The following is a 21,036-nucleotide window of genomic DNA, read 5'->3' on the forward strand; positions in this document are numbered from 1 at the left end:
TTGCCTCAGATTTTCGTCCTTTGCGGGGGCGGAAGGGGGTGTGGCGAAATTTGGACAGGAAACGGTCAAGGTCCGATATCACAGGAGTGTGGATACCAAATTTGGTTGCTCTAGCTCTTATGGGTTCTCAGATCCTTGAACTCATATTTTGCAATTGGGAAAACCGACCATGAATCCTGTGTGTTAGAGTGAGACAGAGCGAGAAAGAGTGAAATTGTTTTCGTGATTCTGGCTATAATAATTATACGATCTGGTTCAGATTTTGCACTCTGTAAGATATAGTCATCTTCTACGATTCTGCGTTTTTAGTTTTCTCGTATCTTTAAAATTGTGGATGCCACAGATTTTCGCCCTTTGTGGGGGCGGAAGTGGGCGGGGCAAAGTTTTTAAATATTTTTGTAGCAGTGACATATCACAGAAGTCTGGATCCAAAACATCGTTGCTCTAGCTCTTATAGTCTTTGAGCATTAGGCGCTGAAGGGGACGGACAGACGGACAGACGGACGGACGGACAGACGGACAGACGGACGGACGGACAGACAGACAGGGCTCAATCGACTCGGCTATTGATGCTGATCAAGAATATATATACTTTATAGGGTCGGAAACGATTCCTTCTGGACGTTACACACATCCACTTTCACCACAAATCTAATATACCCCAATACTCATTTTGAGTATCGGGTATAAAAAGAAAAAATTCTACTTTCTAATGAAATAAACGTATGATTGCCAGTTCCAGCAGGTTGGCAGCCCAAACGCTGAGATCCGTAGAAATGAGTGCGTAAAATGACAAATGACACGCTGGCAGGTCCATGCGGCAAACGTATCGATACGGGCTGTGATTTAAATGAAATTGGCATCTCCCATGTTATGCAACGCAATGCCCTGCGAATCCAAACAAGTTGACAGCTCACCCTGGTGACACTCACACTCACAAAACACATGGGACACACACACACTCAGGCACCAATTGCTGAAAATGCAAGACCACAGAAACCTTCAAAACAACATTTGATTGACCACTCAAAAGCTGCCCCTTGACAGTTTTAGGCATTTCGTCTGTGTGTGTGTGGGTGTGAGTGTGTTGGTGGGTTGGCAAAAGCTCCGCCTCATCCTCATCCCCTCCACATACGCAAGCATGATTGCGCAACGCACCCACCCACACAATCACTCACTCACTCACAAAATAATTGATCCCATTGTGCTTGAATTGTAGTGCGACTCTGTCTGTGTGTGCGTGCGTGTGTGTGTGTTGACAAAAGCAGGCGGCCAGGACATGTGACAGGCGGCCGTCTCCGTCCCCGTCCCCACTCCCGTTCCCATGTCCATTCCCGCCGCCACTGAAGCCGCACAAATTCTCTGCTGTTGACAGACCGTTCCCCGAATCACCTCAAAACCTCCCGCCTTCCTCGTGCCTCGTCCCTGCACCCACACCCCTCTTCTCGGTCCGATCCTGCCATTGTCATAGGCGTCGACTTGCTGAAATTGGCTTTTGTACAGCCGCTGGTTGACAGAGTGAAAGGGAGAGAGAGAGTTAGGGAGAGAGAGAGAGGTGGCCTGAGAGTGAGAGGGGTCGAGTGGTTGAGGGGTTGAGGGTCGCAGCCCAACAACAATAGTGAAATGCAAAAATATTCGTTGCTGCTCGCTTTTTCTACTCAATTTATGAGGCTCAGTTATGCTAGTGGCACGTGGTGGAGGTACAGCAGGGGGGGTCGTGGGACGTGGGGGGCAGACAAAAACTAATGACAAAATGTTTGATGTTGACGTTTTTATTGATTTGTGAAGTGCGCTTTCCGTACGTTGACGTGTGTGCGTGTGGGCCTGGGTCTGGGTCTAAATGAATACTCTGAAACGTGGAATGCCACTCGCACTCACACTCGGACTCTGTGGAATGCCCCGGGCTCTAATGAGGCACAAATTCCTACTTAAATTCCACACAAATCACATAAACCAGCATTGTAAATCAAAGAATTATTCCTCCTTATTCGTTGTCTGCTCGAACTAGGGCAAAAACGATGCCAAATAGTTTTGTGTTAATAATAATATACTCGTAATGGGACTAATATTTACTTTTTCCAATTATTTCTGGCTCTTTTAGAGATTTCCAAGTGATGGTTTATTTACGTCTGAGGGCGAAAGGTGACAGGAGCTCACGTGCCACTCCATTCTACAGTTTGTTCTTGCAACAAAACTTGGGATTAAATCCAATTGGTAGCCTTTCAGCAGTATTAAATATTCATTTTTAAATGCTCTCAAATGTAATCTGGTCAACACAAAATAATATACAACAATTTAATAGACCTGAAAACTTGTTGGGAAATGCCCAAAAATTATGAATTTAAGGCTAACCCACAAACAGAGATCAATCAATGGTGTGGCCGGAAAACGGTTTTCACTTACTTTTTTTATGCTCCAGCTTTCGCCACTTTTTGTTATAGATGTGTTTCCCCCTGATTTGCGTAACAGAGATTCTATTCCGATATATATCGATAACCTAATATTTGTTGTTTTTGGATGTTGCCCAGACCAATTATTTCAGAGACAAATTTGACTTTGGGAAGGATTTATAATAATATAATATTGTTTATAATATATATTAATATTTATTAAATTAATTAATTGTTTTTATTAAATTTATATTATTTATTAAATTTATATTATTTTTAAATTTATATTATTTATAAATAAGCCCAAACAAAATTGCTCTGGAAGTGGTTTCAAGGAAATGCCAGTACGTCGACCTATTGATTTATTTTCTTTTTATACCCGATACTCAAAATGAGTATTGGGGTATATTAGATTTGTGGTAAAAGTGGATGTGTGTAACGTCCAGAAGGAATCGTTTCCGACCCCATAAAGTATATATATTCTTGATCAGCATCAATAGCCGAGTCGATTGAGCCATGTCTGTCTGTCCGTCTGTCCGTCCGTCCGTCTGTCCGTCTGTCCGTCTGTCCGTCTGTCCGTCTGTCCGTCTGTCCGTCCCCTTCAGCGCCTAATGCTCAAAGACTATAAGAGCTAGAGCAACGATGTTTTGGATCCAGACTTCTGTGATATGTCACTGCTCCAAAAATATTTCAAAACTTTGCCCCGCCCACTTCCGCCCCCACAAAGGGCGAAAATCTGTGGCATCCACAATTTCGACGATACGAGAAAACTAAAAACGCAGAATCGTAGAAGATGACTATATCTTCTAGAGTGCAAAATCTGAACCAGATCGTATAATTATTACAGCCAGAATCACGAAAACAATTTCACTCTTTCTCGCTCTGTCTCACTCTAACACACAGGTTTCATGGTCGGTTTTGCCAATTGTAAAATGTGAGTTCAAGGATCTCAGAACCTATAAAAGCCAGAGCAACCAAATTTGGTATCCACACTCCTGTGATATCGGACCTTGACCGTTTCCTGTTCAAATTTCGCCACACCCCCTTCCGCCCCCGCAAAGGACGAAAATCTGAGGCAACCACAAATCTCAGAGACTATTAAGGCTAGAGTAACCAAATTTGGTGCACACACTCCTTTAAGATGTCACTATAAAACGTATATCTCAGAATTTCGCCCCACCCCCATCCGCCCCCACAAAGGACGAAAATCTGTTGCATCCACAATATTGCAGATTTGAGAAAACTAAAAACGCAGAATCATAGATAATGACCATATCTATTAGATTGCTGAATCTGGATCAGATCAGATCATTTTTATAGCCAAAAGGAACAAATCAATTTGCAGTGGCTACGCAGCGCCCGACGTCACGCTCAGACTGATTTTCTGTCTCTCTCGCACACACTCTTTGTCGTGTCGTTTAATATTAGCGGCGTCTGCCGGAGGAGGGCCATACTGACTTAGTATCGGGTATAACCGTAGAGTTGCGGTGTCCGCAGCAACTCACAACGTTCCCCCTCGTTTCGCTCTCGAAACATTTTTAAAAGTAAATCGTAACGTTTTTTTTTTTTTGCGAAAGTGCAAACGGAGCCTGTGCCTGTCTGTACCACAATAATTCGAAAATTAAAAAATATATTTATTTTATTATTTATTAAATTTAACGCTAATATAAAATATTAACTTAAAAAAACCATTCGAGCACTAGCTACTAGGGCCTTCAGCTCTGCTGTTTAAAAATACGTTTATTTGAACTTTTTCTAAAAATCTGTTAATTAAATGAATGTTTTTTTTAGCTTTAGTATGCTCAAGAAATTTTCTTATAAAAATTAACTTTACCATTTCCCATATTTTAAAACAAAGAACTAAGCATTCAGCCAGCAAACATTCAACATTTCCATAAAGGGATTTATTTTGTTAACCATAAAAAATGCATAAATGTCCAGCGGGGGGGCCATTAATACGAGGAGACCGCCGGAGCTTGATAAAATTGTTCAAATAGTCGTGCAGGGGAGGAGCGCGACGTCTAAGGTCGATTCATAGCCACCATCCCAGCCGATCAAAGTGGAAAGAAATTGATTCCAGCTTCGATCCGGAAGTGTTTGACACCCTCGGGTGGCATATTGTGCAACATTTGTTAGAGGTGGCAGGTCCTGGCAGGTTTCCGAGGTGCGGGGTGCGGCAGTGATCACGAATCTGTACTCTTTTGGGTCATCTTTTGTGCCTGGCAAACCTGTGGTAGGAACTAGCATACCCGCTTTAAGGGTATCCCACAAACAGTAGCAGCATCGGCAACAGCAACAGCCACAACAACAAGGACACAACGAAAAATCTTTCAATAAAACAATTTACTCAATTGGCTCAATGACTCGACGCGACTTTGGGAGCAGCTTCCTTTTTGTTGTTGCTTTTGTGTTTGTGTTGCTTCTGTTTGCAGTTTTTATGAGACAGCGACGTCGGGGGCAGCAACAGCAGCAGCAACAGCAGCAGCCACTCAACATCAGCAGCAGCGACAGCAGTGCCAACAAACAAAGGCCAAAAAAAAGAGAGAAAAAGAAAAAGGAAAGAGATATAGAGTAGGGGAGTGCGAGTGGGAGTGGGAGAGTGGTAGCTTTTATTTAGTTTTGTGGCCTGTTTCATAGAAAAGCAACAACAATAGCGGCAGACAGAGGGGCAGGAGCAGCCGCAGTACTGGCCAAACGACGCTGAAGCCGACACTCAGAGTACTCTCACGATGACATTCGATCACAGAAGGCAAGAGTGACGAAAGCTCATCAATCTCTTCCTCGATGACTAATCAAAATGGTTGCGATTTGCTGCCTGCCCCATGAAGCAGCGACTGTGCATTAAGGTTGCTGCTGTCTTGTTTAGACAGTACTTAGAGCAGCAACAGGAGCAGAGGGGGGGACGGGGGAAGAGCCAATGGAAGCAAAACAGAGCATCAACAGAGCGGGCCAAGGGAGAGAAGGAGTAGAAGCAACAAAAGCCCATAGGGCTGCAGTTTTTATGTGTCCGCTGACGGCGTCAACGCCGCCGCCGACGCCGCATACACTTCCTGCAACCCCTCCTCCTCCTCCTCCACCCCTCCCGCACAGCTTTATTCCACTTTTTCCACTTTTTATTTAACTTCTTTCAATTTCGCCAATATTTCTGCAGCTTTTATTTCCCCTACCTGCGCACACCCCCCTCCCTTCGCTCTATCGGCCGCTCTGCCTTGCCTCTGCTGACGTCGCATTGCATGTGTGCCGTCGTCGTCGTCGTCGTCGTCGCCGTCGGTGTCGCTGTCGTTGTTTGGCGCCATTGTGTCCTTGTCCTCGCTCTGCTCTCCCTCTCTCTCTCTCTCCTCGACCGCCTCTATGTACTGTTTCAATTTAGCGAATGCCGTCATAGCAGCCATTGATGCATAAATAATGGTGCAGATGTGGGTGGCATCTCGTAGGGTGTGGGAGAGGAAGAACTCCGTTCGGACTGGCTTTAACTGTCAGTCCGTCAGTCTGTCATACCGGCATGCCAGACAGCCATTCCGGAAAGGCAGGGGGGGGGGGGGGGAAACGCAGGTCCCTTAGCTCCCCCGGATCACTATCCATGGCACTGCATTTGAAGGTAGATTTGCCTGCATGCATTTTCTTTTTTGCCAGTTCGCTTTTCTTCCGCTTCTGCTGTCTGCTGAGCCATTCACAATTGTCGCTTTATTTGCTATTCAAAACAATTTTTATCGATTGTTGTGCAGCGTCCTGTCCGAAAGGACGCTCGCTGTTTGTTGAATTTTAGCGAAACGGAAGACGAAGGCTTTAACGCAGAGCACCGGATAGTTATCGATAACGAACCGATAAATAACAGGCACAGAGAGCCCTAGAGCGATAATAAAACTCAACTAAAGCAATCGTTTTCGAGAGAATTTCTCCCATTATTATGACGGGCTCTCGATAAACTATATTACCCCAAATGGAGTGTAAAGGCCAATTGCTATTCATTCGCCCCATAATTGCCTTCAAAAGCTGGCCCAAAAATGTGCAAGCTTCAAATCGAATATCCATAGAAATTTTTGCCAATTTCGCCACTTCTCCCACACTGCGTATGCGTGTTATGGCTGCCAAGAATTGAGCCGCTCAGCCAGCCACTGCACTGACGTTTGTCGCCCAGACCCCAGCCCTAGCCCCCAGTTCTAGTCGTGTGCGATAATGGCCCGCCCCCCACCCACCGTCAGAGGAGTGGGGAGTAGGCAGATGCTGTCTGCCTCCGATAGTCGTCGGACTGCAGAGCAGAAGAAGCGCAAAAACTCAATTAAAATACCGGGCCTTGGCTCCGCTGGATGAATGGATGAATTGGATGCTTTGGGTGTTTGCAGGGTGCAAGGTGGTAGGGGGCAGGTGCGAGCTGGCCAAATGGCAGCCAATTAAATTTTGCAATAAAATTTACGCATGACTCTGCACACAAAAATATGTGCAAAAACCCCATTAGTTAGATTTAATTATGAATTGAATTACGACAGAGAATATTATATAATAACGCTCGAAAATATACAAAAACCCTGTCGACCATAAAATCCTTAACAATAAGCTGGCTTTTGCCAAGACTCTCGACCAAAAACCAAACACAAGGATGAGGGGCAGGAGGGGCAGCAGTAGAAGGACAATGCGCCTGGGGCCAAATACAATTACAACGAATAGTCATGAGAGAGATTTCTGGCCAAGTTAAGAGTAACTAAAAGTTGTTGTTTATTCGTCGGTATTTAACGAAAACACAAGGACTTTCGGGAGTGTCGAGAGTTTCGAAAGGGGGTCTCGAATTTTCCCTCAAATAATTGTACGAGTTTTGTTTACAAGGACATCGAGTATTATTTTTGTATTCCTGTGGCTATTGTGCTTTTTTCTAGGTGGATTTTTACTTGCTCGCAAGGGCTAAGTAAGTAATTTTCTATTAGGAGTTTTCTGGGCCGCTTGCATCAATACAGGAATCAAAATCGATAATGCACAGGATTTATCGACATCGTAAAATGTCTGGCATCCTGCATCCTGCAACCCCCACAACGTGTCCTGCATTTAATCCGGCTAGGAATCACAGACAGAGTTTCGCTCAATCATAAACAATCAAAGAGTAGGGAAACTTTTTGCAAAATATCTTTCTAAATACGCATCCTCTCTGCTCGTTGCTCGCATTTGTCCTGCGGTCAGTTGTGGTTCTGGCTCTGGCTCTGGCTGAGGCCTGGGCTGTGGCTGGGGCTGTGTCTGCATCGCATCCTTAAGTCGAAAAGGATGCTATAAACTCTTGCAGTTTTGCCATTGGCACTTAATAAACGAATAAAAGTAAAATATGTACTGGAAGAGCAATAAATGTTTGAGACTGTAGAAATGTGGGGGGGAGGAGAAAGTGGCTCTAGCAGCTTAGACCACACGACGAGACGAGACGAGAGGAGCGAAGGGGATACACAGATGTGTATTGTATTACAGATGTGCAAATAAATAGAGCCAATTAATTATTATGAAATCCGGTTCAGTTGTTGCACTTGCAGTTCGCTTGAGACAGACAATTTCAAGTGGAATTTGAAAAGCATTTATGCACGAGAGTCTGTCTCTCTCAGAAAAGAAAAGTTCCCAAGTGCAAGTAAATAATTTGTACTCTGTGTGTGCTTTCGTCTGTGTTGATTCCCTGAACAGCCACCGACGGAGAGAGCAGGACAGACAGCCCATATCCCTGGTGGAAAGTGTTATGTTTGCTCAGCTTCTTGGGCAACACTCGAGCATGTCTTCGTCTCGCTCGCAGGTCCCAGCTGTGTGTCCCCCAATCCCCCTCGTAGAGTGGCACTCGTGCTCCCTGCCCCATATGTAACTGGGAGCTTTACTTTTAATAAACAATATAAATTTACAGTAAATAATTGCCTCGGATTTGTTGCCAACCGAATTTATTGCACGCAACTCCTCCTCCTTCCGACGGTTTGTCTGTCTCGACATTTATTTACATTCTGCCAGGAGCCGTAGCTTCTTTCGAACTCAATAAATTGCATTCAATTTCCTTTCTCTGGATTAGTGTGTGGCTACTTTTGCGGCTTTGCATAGCTGATTGCCATGAATTCGGAGCTGTCGGAGCCCCAGCCAAGTATCAGCAGAAATGTCACATTAATTCCAAAATTGCAGTCCAAGCCGAATGAATCACATATTGGTACGCATCCAAAAAAACAACAACTTTTTGGGGATCCGGTCCGGTCCAGTCCAGTCCCCATTCAATCTGCAGCAACCAGACAACAATGTGCTCAATTAAATACACAAAATCGCAAAATAGAAAAAGATTCCAACCCAAACCTAACCCGAACCCAAACCCAAACCCAAACCCAAACCCACACCCAAACCCACACCAGGACTCGGCTCATCGCCGACTTGGTAAACAAACTTTCTGACTGTGTTTTGCTTTTGATGGATGCAACAAAAGCCGAATGACAATTTTTCTTTTCGCCTCCCTTCGCCTTCTCGGCTATGCATGGACGGAGTATAGTCCCCGAAAAATTTTCAGGGTAGATGGGGAGTACGTTCTGGAGGGATAGCCGTGTGGTCGTGTGGGGCGAAACTCTTAATTAAATTGAATTGTTTGCAATGTGTTTTTGCCAGTCCAGAAACCCAGACAGAGCCACCAGAAACATGAACAACCGAGCAACGCTATGGTTAGGTTGAGGGGAGCCTTCTTCCCAGCCACAGCAACGTTTTTGTGGCTTTAAATGTGTGGAATTATGAAGAAATTTGGCTTACCTTTGCTCATTTTTCAGTGGGGAGAAATTTTTGAACGGATTGGTGACCCCGACAAAGCTTAGCCTTGCGGTATTGTAGTCTCCCCAAAGCAATTTTAGAACAACTTACAAAAATTATTAACTATTTTGAGTTCTGGAGGCACGGACATATTTTTATAGCGATTTTAGCGTAGATTTGTGTCTTTTGGTGACCCCGATGCGAGAAGTTTCTAAGCTCATTTTCTATGGATTTCCAGTGGAGCCTTATGGGATCTTACCTAACTTTTCCATTAATGAAAATTGGAAACCATACCGAGTGTGGGAGGTGTGATGCACCTCCTCTCAATGGAGAGCTCTCCGCGTGCCAATCATTTGCATCTCCCACACCTTTGACTTATTGTTTGATTTGAAGGATGTGTGGACGGATATTTGCATGCGACATGTTTTGATCAAATGGAGATGGTCCAAATGGCCTGTTGTCCCTGTTCGAAATGTGGTTTCGTCCACACCATTCGTATGACCATCGCCCGGGGAAAGCAATCGGAGTTTCATTTGACTTTTGACAAACTTTTGGTCAAAACTAAGCACCGATAATACTGACTTGAGTGTGGAAAGGCCCGTTGAACAATTGTAAACAATTTTCGCGAAATATTCCCAAAGAGCAGCGAGTCCAGAAGACATCAATCCCGAAAACTCGGGCGAAACTTTGGTCTTCTGCCATTACGGCGTATCCAGGGATACAGGGGAAAATTTCCATTTTTGAAGCTGCTCCCGGATGATGTCATGCCGCATGCCTCATCCTGTTCCATCCTCATAGTCATAGTCATAGCCATCTCGGCTTTGTTTTGTCGCCGTGCGGTCGCATAAATTAGCGCAACTTTAATCTGATTTTAATTGTGGGTGGCGGGCGAGCACGAGCACGGTAAATCCTCGTTCTTTTCTATGGGCTTAGAATGTAAACTGTTCACTCGTTGTTGCAGAGGCTGCCTCTGACGCTGCCTCTGCCCTTGCCTCTATTGCTGCTGTGAAATATTAATGACAAGCAGAGGAGGCCAGTGGTAGTCAACCGGATGAGAGCTCCGGGAGTAGGTGAGCTTAGGCAGGTTCCTCGTTCCCCGAGCAGCTTATCTCCTGTCCGGTTTTTCTCTAGGTCGGATCTCCTTTTGCCTGTTTGTTGTCCCCTTCCCTTCCCTCCCCTCCCGTCCCGTTCTGTCCTGTCCTCAGGTTTCTCCCGTTTTTGCTATTTGTATTTATTTGCACAAGTTTTGAAAAGCGTAATTTGCTCTTTTAATTTCATTTCACGTTCTATTTGCTTGGTACAGGAGCTCCCTGGATGTACACGATGGGATGGGATGGGCATGGGGGGGGGTTTCTTCTATTTGCATGATGTATGCTTTATGAAAGTCCTTTTCAAAGGAGCTTTGGTGGAGCTGGGAATTGGTTTTAATGGGGTTTGTACTGCTGGGAGACGTAGTAAAATTGTCTAGGGATTTCTACTACCTTTTTTTTTGTTCTAAGCCAAGCGTCTCCCAATGGGCTGTAAGCCACTAGCAGTACAACACATTGACGCACACTCGTCGACTATGACTCGCATTAGAAATTTCCCATAAGCGAACGGACTCATTAGTGTCACTTGCCAGAAGCAGGGCCCTCGCTTCGAACGATGCTCGGCCTGAATTTGTGCAAATATTTCAATAAATTTTGTTGAGCGACTGAAATACTTTGCCAAACGCTGCGTATGCGTAATGAAAACGACATGAGAATGAATTTACACCCAACAGATGGTCGAGGCAACAAAACGAAGCGAAACGAAACGAAACGAAATGGAATAGAGTGGATAATGAAGTGGAGGCAGAGGATCGGAACAGAGCAGAGCGGAAAACGAAACGAAACGGAAGCTATCATCGTCATGGCCTAGGACGAGTTGGACTTTGTCTCTATCTGTCTGTGTGCCTCTCTCTGGCATGCAAGGACTATTCTAGCGCGCTTAAGGGGGCGAATTTTTGTCGAAATAAAACCATTAAATGCTTGAAATGCCAAGCGAAAAATAGTTTTGACTGCTGCTGCCGTTCATGCCGTTGCTGCCGCTAGGCCGCACTCAACCCATATCCATATATAGGGCTGTCTGCATCGTCAGCAGAGCGTCCTTTCCATATCTCCATCTCTCCACCTCCTCTCCTGCATCTACCCAGGAGTGTGTCTCTGTGTAGTCAAACACAAAGCCATGGCATGTGCAATAGTAGTAATGACAACGCATATATATATATGTGTGTGTGTCTGTGTGTGTGTGTTAGTGTTATCAAAGCGCAAACAATGTCCTGCAAAGTAGCAGGATACGCATCCCTGGGAGCGTGTGTGTGTGTGTGTGCATGTATCTATGTCTATGGCATGGCATGGAATGGTATGGCAGTTATTCAGCGTAAATTTTCCAGCTTTTGTATGCGCACCGCCGCGCGGAAGTGTTGATAAACCCACGTCTCCCCTCCCCCCTCCGACCTCATCCATCCTTGACGCGCGTTTTGTCCTATCGCCAGCCGAAAAAGTGAACTTCATTTTCAGTTGCATACTTTGAAGAGCATAGGAAAAGCTACCATCCTCCCCCCGCGCCCCGCCAAATGAGGGGGGGGGGGAGAGCTTGGGAATGTGCGTTCTGCAGATCATGGCAAATTAAATGCTGAATAAATTGCAGCAAACTTTATGAAACTTTCTGCAATGCAAATTAAATTGAAATAAATACAAAATTCACTTGAATTTTCGAATAATTTTGGCAGTAAAGTTAATAATGTTTTTAGAATATAAAGAATCAAAGTTGTGGAGAAATATGTATTCGGAATATGGGAATAATCTGTATCTTATCAGCGAGAATCGAGTCGAGTCGAGCAGCGATGAGCCTCGTCACGCATTTTGTTTTTGCATTCTCGGTCTCGGCCGAAGCATTCTACTTGAGCGCTCTGGAGGCCGATCTCCAGTCGTAACACTAAGATACCGTGTACTGAGTTGAAATATTATGTGATCTGTGTGTCCATCCTTAAAGTATCTCCTCAAAAGCTGGTGCCTTGGTGGTCCAGGTGTTCAATGAGCCCAACCATAGGGGAGCTCATCAATTGCGCTTTATTTATTCTGGCTGTAAAGATTATCCTCAATACTGTGTACGGGATAATAGAATAGAATATAATAGAATAGAATCAGTAGATAAATCAACGGAGAGCCCTGTACTCTTTGAAGGCATAAACTACCCATCGGTTTCGTTTGGAAGATGCAATTTTTGGCTGCTGGGAAAATATATTTCCTTTCCCGTTGCAATTATTAACAATCTTCAGCTCGTTCTCCATTTTAATGAGTCTTTTCAAATATTTGTTTAGCGTTGCTTAAATATTATTCAGTTTTAGTTGTTCGCAGCTCCGTTGCTCTGCTCTTGACACAGTTCTTGTGAAATTGTTTTTGTGGTGTTCTCTGAATTTAACCACCAACAAAATCCCCACCCACCCAGACACACACACACACGCATACTAGTGTGGCTAGTGAGTGTGTGATGATGGAAAACTTTTTCCGCCTGTGCATATTTTTCAATTTTCGCTTTTCCCCGCTCTCAATGACAAAAGTTTTCCTTTTCCTTTCCCTTTTTCTCGCTTTTCGCTTGTGGTGTGTCCATGTCCGAGAGAGCCAAGGACAAGTGGTGTGCTGCCCGAGTCCGAGAAAAATACATATAATAATAAAAATACATTTTTTCCCCCCATATTCTGAATGATATATGGACAGAGGGCACTTGAACGCAGCCAACAGGCCTCTTCGGATGGTCCTCCTCGGCATTGTTGGGGCGTGTATTCCACCTTTCAGGAGGGAGGAGGGAGGAGGGGGGAGGGAGGAAGGTCAGTGTGTGGCAAGATACGAGTAGAAAGTAAAATGTATTCTCAGTTTTATTTTCCTTCGACTCGTATTTGTTTTCAGTTGATTTTACACTATTTTTCTTGTATGAAAACTTTAACGCCGCCGCACCCCCCCTGCCCCCCTGCCGCCGTCCCTCTGTTGTTGCCTCGTATTTTGCGTAAACAATACTTCAAGGTTCTTCGAATGGGTGGGTTGAGTGGGTTGAGTGGGTTTTGCTGGGCTCGGCCTTGGTCGGGAATAATGCCAGTGGTCAAGCCCTGTCAACGTTTATGATATGTGTTACAAATGGAGTGACAATTTCCTGCGAAAACTGTATCGAATGCTGGACACAAAGGCCGGCCTTTGGCTTAAGTTAATGGAATCTATCTGGATCTGGAGAGGAGGAGGAGCTCAAGGATCATTTTCGACGTTTAGCGGGTGTTCTCTCTGAATGGATCGATTTCTGCTGGTGATATTAGCCATTCATTTTGTGTGTGTGTGTGTCGTCTGTTGGGCTTTTGCCTGACTGCATTTCAATTTTCGAGATTGCAACTCTGTTGCCCCTGTGTGCGTGTGTGTGCCACATTTAAAGTGCCTTGCCCTTTGGCATGTGCCACATCGGACACACACATGGCGCATACGCACACAATATTCTTCATCATAACTGTCCAAAATCCCGACAAAAACCCATTCGAAACAGACCCAACCGCACAAACAGAAAAGTTGTAATCACAGCTGTCCCGCTGACCAAAAGCGACATCCAGAGTCCCCCCAGATATGATGGACTCCCCCTCTCTGTACTCTCTGGACTCCCCCTCCCCCTCCTCCTCCTCCCCTGATGATAATCATATTCTGAAAACTGTTGTTGTGCACTGCATCGTCATCATCGTCGTCATAATCAAAGAATGTGGCACACACACAGCACGCGCATATTGTGCATTTTCCTTATATTTATTTATTTTTCCGCCCTAGCAGGCCTTGCATCCGTTGCATCTGTTGTTGTTGCCGTAGCTGTTGTTTTGTTGCAGTTGCAAATCTGCGTTTCTGTTGTTGGTGATACTGCGGCACTCATTCGTTTTAATTGTTATCAAGAAAATGCCTCTAAATATGGATCTCATCTAGCAGATAGGCCCCAAGGAAAAGCAGAAGCCAAAAGTAGGTTAAATTCGAAGAATTTCCATTGAAATCGAAAAGAAAGAAGAAAATAGGACTGGAATTAAGAAAGCCAGTATTGGGACAGTCAAAAGTCATAGATATACATACATATGTATAATAATTTAAAGGAAAATACCAGCTATCATTCATTTTTGGTATGATTAGAACATTAAACAAAGGGTGAAAATTCTATTGACGAAAGTATATTCTAAGTGGAAAGTTTCATACTTAATCCTTTGCTGGAAAACAGACAGACAGAATAATGAGCATTAGATCTATATATGTAAGAAGGAGTGGGCAGGCTGGCTGTTGAAGGAGCAATGGTTAGCAGCAGAGTAACAGCAGACTAACAGCAGATCAAGAGAAGATCAACAGCAGTAACAGCAGATCAACAGCAGAGCAACAGAAGTATCAGAAGGTCCGCAGCAGATCAACAGCAGACTAACAGTAGAGTAACAGCAGATCAACAGCTGAGTAATAGCAGAAAAACAGCAATAACAGCAATAACAGCAGATCAACAGCATAGCAAGAGCAGATCAACTGCAGACTAACAACAGCCAAACAGCAATAACAGCAGATCAACAGTAGAGTAACTGCAGACTAACAGCAGACAAATAGCAATAACAGCAGATCAACAGTAGAGTAACTGCAGACTAACAGCGGAGCAACAACAGAAGCAGCAACGGCAGAAGGAGAGCGGAGAGCACAGCAGAAAAAAGAGGAACAGCAATAGAAGTCGTAGAGAGAGAATCGCAGCAGCCAGCCGTAAGCAGCAGCAGCAGAAAAAACCCCTTTTGTTCTCACACATACCAGACTATCGCGATTAACAATGTCAATAGACTATTCCTAAAAAATATCCTACGTATATATAATTCTGTTTATTACAAGACCACAAGGGATAAACTTATACATCTTCGGTTCGTTTCGGGCTGTAGGCTGTAGGTTGTAGGTTGTAGGATCTAAGAAGGGATTTTGATTAAATTTCATTAATGGATCCAAATTGATTATTACAAAATGGAGGCCTTCGCTTTGACTTGTATTCGACGTCGAAAGTGGAACTAATTTGCAAAACAACATTTCAATTATATTTTCGATAATTAATTGAATGCAATGCAATGTTCTGCCTGCTAAATTCGTCCTTCTGTTGTCACATTTCCCAAGGAATTTTTGTTAGCTAATGGAGAGTGACTGAATAATATATACCATATGCCATATACTATATACATATCTAATATCTATACATAACAACCATTTTCACTTAATTATCACAAAATATACGCTAGGATTGTGTTATGTTCTTGTTTTTTTTCTGTGTGGACAATGCACTTGAGAGAGCATGAAACAATCCTCAATGGACTCAACCCCAACCCCCAGCCCCCAGCCCCCAGCCCCTTGAGCCCCTTTGGGTGTGATTAGGTTTGTTTCCATTTCGGAGGCTTGGCCCAATTTTCCATGGCATTTAATTAGCATTTTGTAACACATTTGTCGTAATGCCCGCGAGTATTTTATTTGCGGGCTCTTCTGTCCAACGACGACGACGACGATGTTGTTGTTGTTGTTGTTGGACTTTTCATTTTAATTAAATTGCTTGATTGTCCAGCGGTTTGTCCGATGATTACATGATTGTTTCTGGGGTCAAGGGAGGAGGGTAGAGAGGGGCTGTAATGCAAATGAAGTCCGTTTGATGATGATGAGCCATGGGGAAGAAGGCACGGCCTCCCCTCACACACCCAGAATGATGGGAATGATGTCATACGAATGCACTCGAATGAATATATCGGATAGAAGGATAGCTGTTGGGAATTTACAAGATTTTTCACGTATTTTTAAAGGATACGTATTCCTAATGTATTCCTTTTACTCTAATGTTTGGCCTGCTCTCTGTCATTGGATATGGGCGACTAATGGGCGTGGCATGACAAGTAATTGTATTGTAGACCATATCCCCGGTTCGCTTTAGTGGGTGTTGACTGCCACAGGCGTCCTTTTCGCCTGGAATGCGTTTAACGCCACCAGCACTTAACCCATTTAAGCCCCCTCTTGTGGCGCCTCTTCTCACCCTTGAAGTGGAGAAATGGGCCAGAGTTCTCCTGGGAATTGATGAACATGCGAGTGAAGGTGGAGGTGGAGCAGTAGGGGGAGTAGGGGGAGTACTCTTATGTATTAATGTTGTGTGCATAGGGTGGGAGGGTGGCAGGGTGGCTTGGCGATGGTGTATACCTAACAAATGACTGTCCCATTGAATCGTAGATGATGACTGGGCTGAAATTCGTCTGCTATGCTGTCTGCCATTGTGCAACCATATTTAATTGCCCCAAATTAATTAAATTAATGAATTGTTTGGCAGTGGCAGTGGCAGAGCATCCTCCACCGAGAGCTTCTATTTCTAGTCTCATTTGTCTAAAAATTAGCCAAGCCAAAAGAGTTTTTCCTTTCGTCCTTTCTTTGGGGTGGGGGGTTGGTCTTTGGGGTTGGCTCCATGACAAATGATTTTCCGGTGGCTCTAACGATATACGAGAATGTTTTTGTTTCTCAGCCGAGAATTGGAAAATTTATTTTTCGTTCAATGAAATTATTACGAGGCACATATCAGGGCGAACGGAGCCTAAAGCGTTTATTAGGCTTATAAACTTGATGGAAAATATGTTTTTTTTTTGGGGAGGAGGAGTGGAGCCTCTCAATAATTCTGGAAGCGTTTAATATTACTTTCATTAAAACAAAAACGGAAATGGGTAAGGGAAATTGGCTCTTAGTCTCCTTTTTTCTCTGTGTGCTCTCTTGTGGGCAGATAAATTGGTCAAGTGGGGGTCATCGGCGACGGGGATCATCGGATATTGTAGAGTATTGTCCGAGTATTGTCCGGCCATTATATCGGGAAAATCAATTACGTTGGCGCTGGCACACAAAAAGTATTAATTTTTGCAGGAAAATCATCGTTAAGAGTGTTTATTGGCCGGGTCTTGAGAGCTGGCAATTTGTTTCGGGGGAAACCCAGTGCGGGAGCCATATTTTCGATTGGTTTTGCCAACATGGATCCATGGATCCCTCCTGGATGGATAGCCAGTGTACTTCCAATACAGATAAAATCTGTTTCCCTGTGACCAGGCCCTGCAGCAGGACTCCTTCGTGACCTTTGGCAACAATTTATTCATGGCCATAGAGCGAAGCCATTGATCATTGCGCAGGCTCAGGCTGGAACGACTTTAATCGTAAATACATTTATTTATTATGACATCATCCTGTTACGCCTCTCCCCCCAGCCATAAATCATCTAAAAATGGGCCAAGGACTGGCTCCCACGCATCTCTGGGGGTCTCTCCCTCTCTCCACCCTCTCTGGGCATCTCTCCCCCTCTCCTCCCTCTCTGGGCATCTCTGCACTTGTTGCCTCTGCCTCTGCCTTTGTCCAATGCCGCAATAATGCCATCTGGTGGGCATAATAAACATGGCTGCTCTTCCTCTTCCGCTCTCCTTTTCCGGCTTCCTCTTCCCCCTCCCCCAGAGCAACAGCCACCCCTGGACCAAAACCAGAAACAGAGTCAGACATCGCTGTCGTCGTCTAAACAATAAATGTCATATGGCTGACACATCAACACTTTATGTGTTTCGCTTGCCACACGCCTCACGCCCCATGATCTCCACCCCCTGCGCATTCTGCATCCCCCTTCAAGCGTTCCGCCTTGCCCAAGAAAATGAAAATCTTTACACGCTTTTAATTTCGCTGGCCCCCAAAGTATGCAACGAATGTTTTCACACAACCCCAGGACCTGCACTCCCCTCTCCTCTCAAAATGAAATAAAACAAGAAGGGAAGCAAGGGTCGTCTTTCGGACTAAAGGATACCCGCTAGTCTGGGAATTTCCTAGGGTTTGGGTTGCATTTATTAGATCTTTATGGATCAGAGTTCAAAGTCCGATCGCTGCCTACTCGGCTTCGTCTGAGTCGGTCCCAAGAAACCAACAACAATGCACTTCTTCAGTTTCTACAGCAAACTGATTGATATACCCATATGCTCTAGGAATACTGGGTGTAAGGATAGACTGACGACTGTCGCTTGTTTCATTCTGCGCCTAACTCATCCTTCCCCAAACCCCCCTCTCTCTCTCTCTCTCTCTTCGAGTGAGAGGAGGAGAAGTCCTGTCACTGTCTTGCATATATTTCGGAAAATATATACGTATTCCTTTTGGTTCAAATGTCGCGATGGAAGAGATGCCCCTGCCTCTCCATCTCCATCTCTCTTTCCCTTTCCCCAGGCCTTTGTAGTTTATGGCTTCAATTTGCCCAAATGAGTCGTTAATTTTGACTTTTCATGTGGCACCCCTGCGCCCAGTCGCCCCCCTCCAGCATTGCTGGGGCTTTCGCTCCCAGAACTTTGTCCGGGCGGACATTTGGCCAGAGCTAGTTCCCTTTTCGGGCCACTTTTATTGTAATTTTGTGGCCTTTAATTGAATTTTATTAGCATTTGTACTTATTATTTGCTCGCAGTCCAGTCCCAACCCACCACCCGACCCCCCCACTCCCCCCCTTGGCTCGATCTACACATTTAATTGTGCACTTTATTTGCTTGGTCCACAACGAGCGAAGGGTGGGTGGCGCTGGGCTGGGCTGGGGAGGGGAGGGCTACGAATCGGTTTCTGGTTTCTGGTTACTGTTTATGGGCTTCGTCTCCCATTCATCCTCTGCTTTTAGTTTCGACCCTTAGTTTGGTTTCTATGCTGGTTTGTGTGCACATCTAATGAGAGTTTGCTTTGGCCCCGAGAAGCGCCAGAAAAGGCAAGAAGAAGCCTGCCAAGGACCCCCGTCCCCTATCGATGGGAATTCATACATTACTTATTTATAATTAACACTTGGAGTCAGTTTAATGGGAGTAATCGAATACCCCTGGCACATTCGTCGAATAGCGATGGTTTTTTTACTGCACGAATTTCCCCTAAGCGAAAGGACACATTCCTTTCCTTGTAATCCGTGTATAATCTGTCTATATTTTTGTCTAATTGAAATCTCTCTTTCTCGTTTTAGGTAAGGGCTTCAACCTTTTCGAAGTACTTTTAAATAATTCACATATTTGGGTAAGACTTGCTTGAGTTTCCGATCTAATTTCTGTCTTGCGCTCTTGAATATTTCCACATTTGAATAGTGAAAATGTCCTTAAATTTTTACTAAAAATAATTAACATTTTATTAAACATATACTTGAATTAACAGTAACTCGAAAACCATAATTCCTAAGAGCTAAAAAGGATCGTCAAGGACGATACCTTTTCGTTCTGATTCTCTCGCGATTCCTGCGCTTCTTGCGCGTCACCAGCTTCACGTAGCGGACTTTGTTGGCCCGTCCGCCCGGACTTCTGGGCCGCAATCGGATGCCCTTCGAGGGCTGGGAGCTGGCTGGGGCGGTGGGTCTGGCCGTCCAGCTGTTGGCCATCCCAGCGGAGGTGCTGGCCGTCGTGGGGGAAGGCTGCCAGGGCGAGGGCTGAGAGGCCATTTCATGGGAGGAGTAGGGATCGTAGAAGTTGCCATAGCCAGACGATGGATGATTGTTCGCATCGTCCAGGAAGTCGTCGACTGTGGGCATGGCCGAGATGCTGTTGTCCTGGCCACTGAATGCCACAGCACTGTCGTAGCCCTGGGCATCGTCCAGGTCCGTCTCGGGCGGATAGTAGCTGGAGCTTTCCATGTAGGAAGTGGGATTCGAATGCCGGCCCCTGGACCTGCCCCTGCCCTCGTGCGACATCATCATCACCTCCTCGTAGTCGTCCTGCGGCTCGTCGCTGTAGTCCTCGAAGTGCTCGGCTGGATCGTCCTCCTCCTGATTGCCCTGGTAGTAATAGGGTCGGGGTTTCAGCGGAGCAACAGGATAGTAGTCCTTTGGTCGTGTGCCGAACCTTATGGCCGATTTCTTGCGCTTGCGTCGTCCCCCGAACTTGCTGAGGTATTCCCGCTGGAGGGCCTCGAGGAAGTTGAGATTCAGCAGGGAGTTCTTCTCGAAGCGATCCTCCTCCAGGGAGCTGTCTGTCTCCTCCCCCGCCTCCTGCTGCAGGGCGGACATCACGTTCGGGGTGAAGATTTGCTGCAGCAACTGTTGCTTCTTGGCGATCGGCCGCGCTGTCGTTGTGGCGCTCAGGGGTGCCTCCTGCTTCTGCAGCTCCTCGTTGAAGCTATCGAACAAAGCGGGCCCATAGTTGGGCGCCAGGCTGGTGTGGACGGGGGCGGGGGCGGACGCTGGTGGCATGTTTGTGGGCGCCACCGCTGTGGCCATCAGCTGCATCAGACTCGGCGACATGGGGCCCGTGCCACCGGCCGCCGTGGTGTATCCCAAGAGCTGGACATGCGGCTTTCCCACCAGCTTCGGGTGGGTCAGCGTTGGGGCAGGGGCAGGCGCAGGAGCGGGCGCTGGTCCGGTGTGCTGTGGATACTTCTTTGGGTACTTGTAGACGTTGTGGAAGTGCGTGTGCTGGCGCACCACCTCCGGCATGTGGAGGCGGATGTGGACCCTGCAAAATGGCCAGAGTTGAGTGGCTGAAAGGACGACTCCCTTGACGGAATCCTTACCGCTCCCCGCTGCTTCCGCCTGGCACTGCCTGGCAGCTCCTGAAGCTCAACCCCAGGAGGCTCCATGTGAGGATGCTGGCCCACGCAAGGCTGGACGAATACTTCAGGACATCCAGGTCCATGTCGCCATAATTTGTGTCCGGTTTGCGGTATCTGCTGGTGGTGGGTGCTGCCGCTGCTGCTGTCGACCGCCTTGTGACGAATCTTTCTGGCCACACGCGTACTTTTATTGGCTTTCAGCCGGAGCGGATTCGATTTCAGCCTCCAGCCCCCGACAGCCAGCGATGCTCACTGAACAGTAGAGATTCGAGTAGAGGATGGGCGGAGGGATGGGTGGCTGGTGGGGTGCGGTGTGTGGTGCG

General features: G+C 45.8%; 2 protein-coding genes across 4 annotated transcripts in view; one reads left to right on the forward strand and one right to left on the reverse strand.

Annotated features, from left to right (window-relative positions):
• pum (pumilio) overlaps positions 1-21,036 on the forward strand; it is a 210,966-nt gene that overhangs the window by 66,081 nt on the left and 123,849 nt on the right. The gene's annotated exons all lie outside the window — the stretch shown is intronic.
• LOC4802727 (uncharacterized) lies at positions 19,136-20,868 on the reverse strand. Its single transcript, XM_001359554.5, has 2 exons — positions 20,675-20,868; positions 19,136-20,616 (listed from the first exon to the last, which is right to left on the reverse strand). The coding sequence occupies exons 1-2, from the start codon at positions 20,794-20,796 to the stop codon at positions 19,368-19,370; spliced, it is 1,371 nt and encodes a 456-aa protein (XP_001359591.4). The 5' UTR covers positions 20,797-20,868; the 3' UTR covers positions 19,136-19,367.

This window comes from Drosophila pseudoobscura, chromosome 2, assembly GCF_009870125.1.
Source record: "Drosophila pseudoobscura strain MV-25-SWS-2005 chromosome 2, UCI_Dpse_MV25, whole genome shotgun sequence".
Classification (NCBI taxonomy): Eukaryota; Metazoa; Arthropoda; class Insecta; order Diptera; family Drosophilidae; genus Drosophila; species Drosophila pseudoobscura.